Genomic DNA, 9,534 nt, shown 5'->3' on the forward strand with positions numbered 1-9,534 from the left:
AGCTCACAGCAACCTCAAACTCTTGGGCTTAAGTGATTCTCTTGCCTCAGCCTCCCAAGTAGCTGGGACTAAAGGTGCCCACCACAATGCTCAGTTATTTTTATTTTTTGATTGCAGTTGTCATTGTTGTTTGGCAGGCCCAGGCTGGATTTGAATCTGCCAGCTCCGGTGTATGTGGCTGGTGCCCTAGCCACTGAACTACAGGCACCGAGCCCAATATAGTATATTGTATGCAGTATATTATAAAACAAGAATAGGAAATTTATATTCAGATATGAAAACTATCATCCATGTGTATTAAGTGAAAATAACCAAGGGGTGGAAGAGTGTGTTCCTATTTGTCAAAGTAAAGTTTCACAAAGATAAACATAACTAATGCAAATATACACTGAGTACCAAGTTTATTTTAACTACTAATGAGTGAATCAGCAGGATGGATCAAAGAAAGAAATGAAAAACCATTACTGACAGTCAGTGGAGAAAAAAATGCTGGAATAAGATTGCAAAGTAAGATAGAAAAAGTTAACTCCTACCTGGCAGTAAAACCATAACTCTTTTTACTTTTTTCTAGCAGACAAAAAATATTGCTATTTATCAATCATAAACAGGTTAACCTTTCATTGTAAGAGAGTCTGAGCCCTAATCAATAGTGAACAGTAAGCACTTTGACAGTTAACTTCCCCTAGATAACCCATAGGTGGGGTTATTAGCCAATGATCTAAAATGGCTTTGAAAGGGCACTTCATAACTTTTTTGGCATTTACAAGTTTTGGATGTTTTTTCTGAACACATTTATTATATAAATATATGCTTTTATATTCGTATTAATTACACCACCACTTATAAGCGACTTACTGTATACATTAACATATTTAACCTTTGCAGTAATCCTGAGGACAAAAGGCACAGAGAAGTGAAGGAGCTGCCCAGGTCCCACAGCTGGAAACTGGCAGAGAAACATGGCTGAAACCCAGCCATGCAGTTGCAACCTCCAGGCTCTTATCACTAACCTATCCCCCCCACCGGAACATCCCTGGAAAGAAAACCTGCGTATTTCTCCAGAAGAGGACTCAACAGTTGACCAGGAGTGAGACGGAAACTTTCTGCTGAATCCCTTTTTCAATATTTTGATTTAAAAAAATAATAAATTGTATTTCTTTTTTTTCTTCTATTTTTTGGAGTCCGTCATGGCATCGTAGCTCACAGCAACCTCAAACTCTTAGGCTCAACCAATCCTCTTACCTCAGCCTCCCCAGTAGCGGGGACTATAGGAGCCCACCGCAATGCCTGGCTATTTTTACAGACAGGGTCTTGCTCTTGCTCAGGCTGCTTTCAAATTTGTAAGCTCAAGCAATCCACCCACTATAAATTGCATTTCTTAGAGTAGTTTCAGCCTTACAGAAAAGTTGTGAAGACCATTCAGATTTCCCACATATCCAGCCCAGTTTCCCATTATTAATTTGAGTGTAGTACATTTATTACTAATAATGAACCAATATGAAACATATTTTTGTTTTGGTTTTGTTTTTCTGGTTTTTTTTTTTTTTTTTTGAGACAGAGTCTCACTTTGACCACCTCAGTTGAGTACCACGGTGTCATAGCTTACAGCAACTTCAAATCCTTGGGCTCAAGTGATACAGTGATACTCTTGCCTCAGCCTCCAGAGAGGGGGATTACAGGCCCTTGCCACAATGCTTGGCTATTTTTAGAGACTGGGTCTTGCTCTTGCTCAGGCTGGTCTTAAACTCTTGCACTCAGGAAGTCCATCAGCGTTGGCCTTCCAGAGTACTAGGATTATAGGCGTGAGCCACTGCACCTGGCCTTAATATGAAACATTATTTTATTTTTGAGATAGGGTCTTCCTATGTTGCCCTTGGTAGAGTAGAGTGCTATGGCGTCACAGCTCACAGCAACCTCAAATTCCTGGGCTTAAGTGATTCTCTTGCCTCAGCCTCCCGAGTAGATGGGACTACAGGCACATACCACAATGCCTGGCTATTTTTTTGTTGTTGCAGTTGTCATTGTTGTTTAGCAAGCCGGGGCCAGATTTGAACCTGCCAGCCTTGGTACACGTGGCTGGCTCCCTAACCCCTGAGCTATGGACACCAAGTTGACATATTATTAACTAAGATCCATACTTTGGGGCTGGGCACAGTGGCTCACACCTATAATCTTAGCATTCTGGGCGGCCAAGGTGGGTGGATTACCTGAGCTCACAGGTTCGAGACCAGCCTGACCCAGAGCAAGACCTCATCTCTAAAATTAGCCAGCATTGTGGCAGGTGCCACTAGTCCCAGCTACTTGAGAGGCTGAGGCAAGAAAATCTCTTGAGCCCAAGAGTTTGAGGTTGCTGTGAGCTATGATGCCACAGCACTCTACCAAAGTGAGACTCTGTCTCAGAATCCATACTTTATTTATTTTTAAGATAGTCTCACTCTGTCACCCTGGGTAGAGTGCCAGGGTGTCATCCCAGCCCACAGCAGCCTCAAACCCTTGGGCTCAAGAGATCTTCTTGCCTCAGCCTCCCAAGCAGCTGAGACTACAAGGTGCCTGCCACAATGCCCGGCTAATTTTTCTGTTTTTAGTAGAGATGGGGTCTTGCTCATGCTCAGGCTGGGTCTTGAACTCCTGAACTCAAGCCATCCATGCACCTCAGCCTCCCAGAGGCCTCATACTTTATTTAGATTTCCTTCGTTTTTACCTAATGTCCGTTTTCTATTCCAGAATCCCATCTGAAATACCACATTATATTTCTTGTATTTCATTGTGACATGTCCTTCGCCTCTTCGTGACTGTGACACTTTCTTAGACTTCCATTTTTTCTGATGTTCTTAACAGTTTTGAATTGTACTGCTCAGGTATTTTGTGAATGTCGCTCAATTGGGATTTGTCTAATGCTTTTCTTACGATTAGACTGGGGTTGTCAGGAAGATCACAGATAGGCAGAATTTTCCTCACATCATACCAAGGCCATATGTGGCATACTATAATAAGAACATGACTTCTCACTGTTGATGTCGGCCTTGATCACCTGACTCAGGTACTATCTGTCAGTTTTCTCCACTGTGAGGTTCCTCTTTGTTCTCCCTCTGTATGAAGCTCATGCTAAAGGAGTGGGAAATTAGACTCCATCTCCCTGAGGACTGAGTATATACATTTTTTGGACTTCTGCACAGAGCACTGTGACTTTTAAATTATGTATTACTATATTGTGAACAATTTAAAAATAATTCTGCTCTTTGATTAGGGGAAAACACATACATGAAGTGAAAATGAGAATAGGGTTGGATAATGTGTGATGTTTCCCAGATGGCCCTGAGGGCAACAATGGCGGACTGGACCGGGCTCAAGGCTAAACCACCTGTTTGATTCTGAACAAGGCACTTAGGTTTCTCTTGCCTCAGATTTCACAACTATTAAATGGAGCCAACTGAGCTATTGGAAGGATTCCTCAGATAATATGGGTGAGAGGGTTCTGCAGATCATAAAATACTGTTAAGAGGTGAGGTATTAAGGAAGGGCCTGGGGAAGCCAGTTGAGCTATTTCAGGGCCTCCAGGGTGAGTGGGAGTTCTTTCCTCTCCACCCACAGCTGAAATTGCAGCATTGGGCATCACAGGCAGGGAAAAAACTTCATCTGCAGTCTTGGAACAGCCTGGCAGCGGGATGCTTTGGCCTGGGAGTTGGCCCGTGACCTTGGGCAAGCTGTTAACCTTGCTAAGCGTCTAGTATGCAGAACGGAGGTGAGCACAGCATGCACCCTACAGGTGCTGTGGAAGGTGAATGCAGCACCTAGTACTGGGCCTGGCCTTATTGATATCATTTTCTTACTAAATCTTCACAACATTCTGATTTTACAGTTGAGGATACTGGGGTTATGAAGCTTAAGCGACTCGCCCAATGTCAACAGCTCATAAGTGGCAAAGTGGTGCTTGGAAGTCAAGTCTGTGAGACCGGAAAGCCTGTGCTCATTCCATGGCAGTGCATGGCCTCTGCCCACAGTAAAGGCTCCTCTGAGTCTTTGAGCCTATCCCTCCCACTCCACACTGTTCAGAAGTGAGACTGCTGCACCTCCCAGGCCAAGGAACTCAGCCGTTTGTGGCTCTTTCTGCCTCTCCATCCTGGCTGGTGTGGAGATCTGGTGGAATGAACAGTGCAGCCTGGGTCCCTGGTTGGACAACATCGTCCAGTAGAGGGAGCCTCTCCACCTTGGGGAAGACCCACCTCTGTGGTCCCTGGCCACCTCCACAACTTCACTCCCTCAACTGCTCCTCCCTTTAGTCCTCAACTAGCTCCTGATCGAGGCCTTCTCTCCTCTCCCTGAAACCCTTTCAGGCTGAACAAGGGAGAGAAGCCTCCAGGCCCGGAGCTACTCTGCCCGTGCCACCTGTAACATCCCAGGTCTCCCAGCCTCACCCCAACCCCTGAGCCTTTGGAACTGGAAGCCCACAACACAGCTGTGCAGGATGCAGGCCATGCCAGGCCGCCCTGCTGCAGCACTTGGAATCCCACTGCGCAGGGCTCTCCCAGCCTCCTCACCTCATGAGTGACATCAAATGATGATGACGTTCCCAGCTGCTGTGCAGGTATGGGCAGCCCTGAGCAGTGCCTGGCACATGGTCTCCTGTGGTGGGTCAGCAGCAGGCTGTTATTCTGCCCACACAGCAGCAGAGGAGGAAACAGCTGAGGGTGCAGCGGAGGAGTCTGGGTGATGTGTCCTGAGGGCCCCGGGACTCCTCTGTGATTCTAGGGTACTGTTCTGGTGGCCCTTGAGATGAAAACACACACTCACTCTAGACAGCCTTCTCAGACCAGCTCCTATGCATCTCCATGTCCCCCAGCCCAGGCCCACTCCTCCCGCCCTGCTGCCCCTCACTGCAGCACTGCTCCCCGTGTGTGCGCGTGTACATGTGTGTGAATACATGAGTGCTCCCCACCTTGGCAGATGGGGCTCCTGCACCTGCCCTGCAGAGTTGGCTGTCCTGACACTCTGGGGTGTCAGCCACACTTGTGGGGATCCTGGGAAACCCTACTCACTCCTGGGTAGGCAAGGACCATGTCTGTATCCCTGGCCCTGGCTCAGTGCCTGGCCCATGTGAGGCTCAAAACATGTGCATAGGAAAGAACAGAGTTCAGGCTCCACTAAGGTCCGGGATGCTTAGGGGGCATTTACCATCTCTCCTCCTCTCAGGCGCTGCCCTCATCCTGGGAGTAGCAGTGTCCTCAGTTATTCCGCAGCATACCCAGGAAACCCCTGTTGGGCCAGGAGAAGGCCAGGGAGTAGGGGAGGACATATGTGTGGTGAGGGTGTTCCTCACCCGGCCTCTCAGGACCTTTTGCCAATCAGATCTCAGCTGGCCCTCTGAGCTACCATCCAGCCAGGGTTCACATGGAGGTTCAGACCTGCTCTCCTCCCTCCTTTCCTTTCCCTTGGGAGCCCCACAGCTTTTCATTATCGAGGAAAATACTTAGATCTGAAGGGGAGGTTTTTGTCTATTTTTGGGGGGGGGGGCAGAGCCTCCAGCTGTCCTCCTGGGTAGAGTGCTGTGGCATCACAGCTCACAGCAACCTCCAACTCCTGGGCTCAAGCAAGTCTCCTGCTTCCGCCTCCCAAGTAGCTGGGACCACAGGCGCCCGCCACAACCGCCTGGCTATTTTATGGTTGCAGCCATCATTGTTGTTTGGTGGGCCCAGGCTGGATTTGAACCCGCCACCTTAGGTGTATGTGGCTGGTGCCTTAGCCACTTGAGCCACAGGTGCCGAGCCTGAAGGGGAGGTCTTGAAGACAAGGCTTGGGCCTTCCTCAACAGCCTCACCCATGCCAACGCCTACGCCAGCGGGTTAGACAGACTCTGAAAGTTCAACCACAGTCACACAGACAGTGTCACATGCAGACACATGATCAGCTGGGGTTCCCTGGGGACATGCAGGCTCCTAGGCACAGAGGTACACAGAGGTCCAGTGGCGCATAAACTCCCTGTTGCATACAGAGGGGCAATAGATTTGGTCACGCAAGCACACAAACATAAACTCACTGACCCAAGAAAAAATAAAGAGAGGGCCACCCCTCTTCTTTAGGGTTCCTGGCCCATGTTGTCCTCTGTCCCCTCTGCCCCAGCCATCCGGCTGCATACATTGCCTGTGTGACCATGGCTGGAGATTCAGAGTCTGTCTAACCATCTAGAGCAGGAGTTGGGGCTGCTGGGAGAGACCCAAGCCCTGCCCTTACGTGCCCGCTTCAGACCTGGGTGTCGCCATTAGCTGTAAAAATCCACAGTCTTTCTGAGGGAACAGGGAGTGTTGAGCAGATCTGAACCTAAATCCCTCTTTATGCCTATTGATTCCAGACCTGCCCTAGATACCCTCTGACCCCCATTTCCTACATCTGTGCCAGTGCCCTGTCTTTGGGGGTACAAAGGGCAGAGGCCTGTGGGTTTGGGGGTTCTAGAGACAAGTGCTCACCTGTGGGCCCTCAGTCCAGGCCCTCTAGTCCTAGGAAGGGCAGAGCCTGGGCACGGGTGCTGGAGGAGCAGGGAAGGGGCTGGATTTGTGGCATTTCCCCTCCAGCTGGAAACAAAGGCAGATTCCTGTGTCCAGCATGAGCAATCCGGTCCCACCCACCCGAGAGGCTGGAGTTGAAGGAAATCCCGCTGGCTCTGGCCTCATCCAGCCAAGCAGCCCCCTCTTCCAAACACTCTCTCCCAGCCAGAGCCATTACCCACTCTCAGATTCTGTGCAAATGCCAAGCCTATCCCACCGGAAATGGTCACCCTAACCCCTTAAACTCTCACTCCAGGCAGCAAGGGTCCCCTCAGTACCACCTACCAGGCAACCACCCTTTGCCAGCCAAGTAAACTCAGTCCTTACTTTTCATTGGAGTAGGCGAACGGCTTGCTGCCTCAACTTCTGTGTGGCCAACATGTTCAGCAAGGCCCTCACAGCATCTCCATTTCAAGAGTTTCTTTTTCTTTTTTTTTTTTTTTTTCAGTGTTTGGCCAGGGCTGGGTTTGAACCCCCCACCTCCAGCATATGGGGCCGGCGCCCTACTCCTTTGAGCTACAGGCACCTCCCCACTTCAAGAGTTTCAACCAAACATCCCCAACAACAAGATCGGTCATCTCAGCTAACCGACACATCTTCCCTCATTTCAGCCTCAAGGAAGTGTGTGGTCCTGATCCTCATTTTGTGAGGAATCAAGAGATACTGTCTAGTACCAATAGAACAGAAACTAAAGGTTTGAGTATATTATTTAAATTTACAAAACAATAATATAATGATCAATAATTAGAGGGAGAGAGTGTAAATGGCCTACGTCGTGCAGCTTTCAAATCAAGAGAGAGCACAGTGTACCCTTATCATTGAATTATTGAAGCAAATGTCAGAGAAATTAATACCTGGAACTTTGAGAAGAGGGTTGGCCCCAGCAAGAGAGTCTGGAGATGGATACAGTTGATTTTCATAATAAACTCTTCCATAATAAAAAAAAAAAAATGGATACAGATTCTCACTTTGTCACCCTGGGTAGAGTGCAGTGGCATTGTAGCTCACAGCAACCTCAAAGTCCTGGGCTCAAGAGATCCTCTCGCTTCAGTTTTTCTATTTTTAGTAGAGATGGGGTCTTGCTGTTGCTCAGGCTGGTCTCAAACTCCTGAGCTCCAGCAACCCACCCGCCTTGGCCTCCCAGGATGCTAGGAGTACAGGTGAGAGTCACTGTGCCCGGCCCTCTTCTGCAAATTTTTATTTATTTATTTCACCTTGTGCTTATTTGGGATTTCTTGAATTTTTTTTCAAAATGGCTGCCTCCCCTTTGCAGCCTCCTCCAGTGGCTGTAGAATCACCTGTCCAATAACTCCTCACATGGCTGTGTGAAAGAGGCACCACTGAATATTCATCCCCTGGTGGTCAGCAGCCTGTAGTCACGCCTCCTGGGGTCTCCTGACTCCTGCCTCAGGGCTCTTTCTTCTCTCCCCCACTCTGCCCCCTCCCTTGACACATACCACATGGCTGTGTGGGCTTCACAGCTGGTAGAGGGTTTCACAGATATTTTGTTTCTAGTCTGAGACTGTGTGAGGAAGGAATTATCAACCCCTGCTTATGGGTATGGATGCTGAAGCTCACACAGGTGGCCTGACTCTGAGGTTGGGCTCTTGCCATTAACTCTCCTCTTTCTCTATGCAGGGGGGCAACAGTGCCTCTGGGAGGCTGGGGAGGGGTGAAGCAGAGCTCACTGGACTGCAGGGAGGAGGTGGTACTAAAACAGCTTCTCAGCAGAGACCAGGTTTCATGCCCACCCACCCCTGCACCGTCACCTGGGCACCGTCTGACCTCAAGACTCCTACCCAGGAATGCCATCCTTTCCTCAAGGTTCCATCCTGAGATGAGCCATCTGAGGCCTCAGGGCTGGACAAGGAGTGGACAAACCCATCTAGAGGAAATCTGCAAGTGCTGGAGAGGAAGAGGAAGATGACTTGGCGGCTCCAAGTCTGGGAATCAGGCCTTTGTCTGCCAGTCTCTTCCTGAGGTGCAGGGCAGAGCTCTGGCTACCCCTGTCCTACCTAAACCCAGGCACCAGCCAAACTGCCCTCTGAGTTACAGAGACAAGGACTGGAACTAGGTAGTTCTCTGAATCTTCGCGTCAAAGAGGATCATATAATCTGTAGTACAAGGCTGGGAAGGACCTTCAGGATCATCTGGTACAAAGCCCTCAGTGAACAGAGGAAGAAGCTGAGGTGTAGAGAAGTGATCCAGGCCTGGAACACAGGCCCCATGATCCACAGCTTATCCCTCTTTTCAGACACCATGTACCTCTGCCCTGAGCTGAAGAAGACCTAGAGAGGTCATTTCTTCTCCCTGTTCCTCAGACTTCATTCCACTCGCAGAACTCTCCTATTGTGTCAAACCAATGAATAAATGGAATTTACAGATATCTGCCCCATGCCCACAGTTCTTCCTCCTGGAGTACTCTATCTATTTTCACATCTCTTGCATTTAGAATACCCCCAAATTGTCTAATTTAATTCTTCCCCCTGCAATTTAAGTGGAGAAAGCCCAGCTCACCCCCTGCTAGTTTTCTTCCTTTGCTTTTTCTCCCCAGTTCAGAACTGGCTGCATAATTTGTAGGCCCCAATTCAACATGAAAATGCTAGGTCTGTTGTTCAAATATCATTAAGAATATTATTAGGACGGGACCTGTGGCTCAGTGGGTAGGGCACTGGCCCCATATACTGAGGGTGGGAGGTTCGAACCGGACCCTGGCAAAACTGGAACAACAACAACAACAAAAGCCGGGCATTGTGGCAGGCACCTGTAGTCCCAGCTACTCCGGAGGCTGAGGCAAGAGAATTGCCTAAGCCTAGGAATTGGAGGTTGCTGTGAGCTGTGACGCTATGGCACTCTACCAAGGGCGATAAAGTGAGATTCTGTCTTAAAAAAAAAAAAAAAATCGGCTGGGCACCTGTGGCTCAAGTGGCTAAGGCGCCAGCCACATACACCTAAGGTGGTGGGTTTGAATCCAGCCCAGGCCCGCCAAAACAAC

The 9,534-nt window shown here is 48.9% G+C and overlaps 1 protein-coding gene across 2 annotated transcripts in view; it reads left to right on the top strand.

The window, feature by feature from the left end:
* The window catches only part of ANKRD33 (ankyrin repeat domain 33), a 3,925-nt gene extending 2,816 nt beyond the window's left edge, over window positions 1-1,109 (top strand). Inside the window, exon 5 of one of the 2 annotated variants that reach the window (XM_023513680.1) lies at window positions 886-1,109. In XM_023513680.1, coding sequence (XP_023369448.1) covers window positions 886-967 — 82 coding nt within the window. In that variant the 3' untranslated portion in view covers window positions 968-1,109. The remainder of the gene's footprint in view (window positions 1-885) is intronic. The other variant, XM_023513679.1, reaches the window with a different exon arrangement.
* Window positions 1,110-9,534: the final 8,425 nt, after the last annotated feature.

The sequence above is a fragment of the Otolemur garnettii genome, unplaced genomic scaffold, assembly GCF_000181295.1.
Source record: "Otolemur garnettii isolate 467f Iridium unplaced genomic scaffold, OtoGar3 scaffold00043, whole genome shotgun sequence".
In the NCBI taxonomy this organism is placed as follows: Eukaryota; Metazoa; Chordata; class Mammalia; order Primates; family Galagidae; genus Otolemur; species Otolemur garnettii.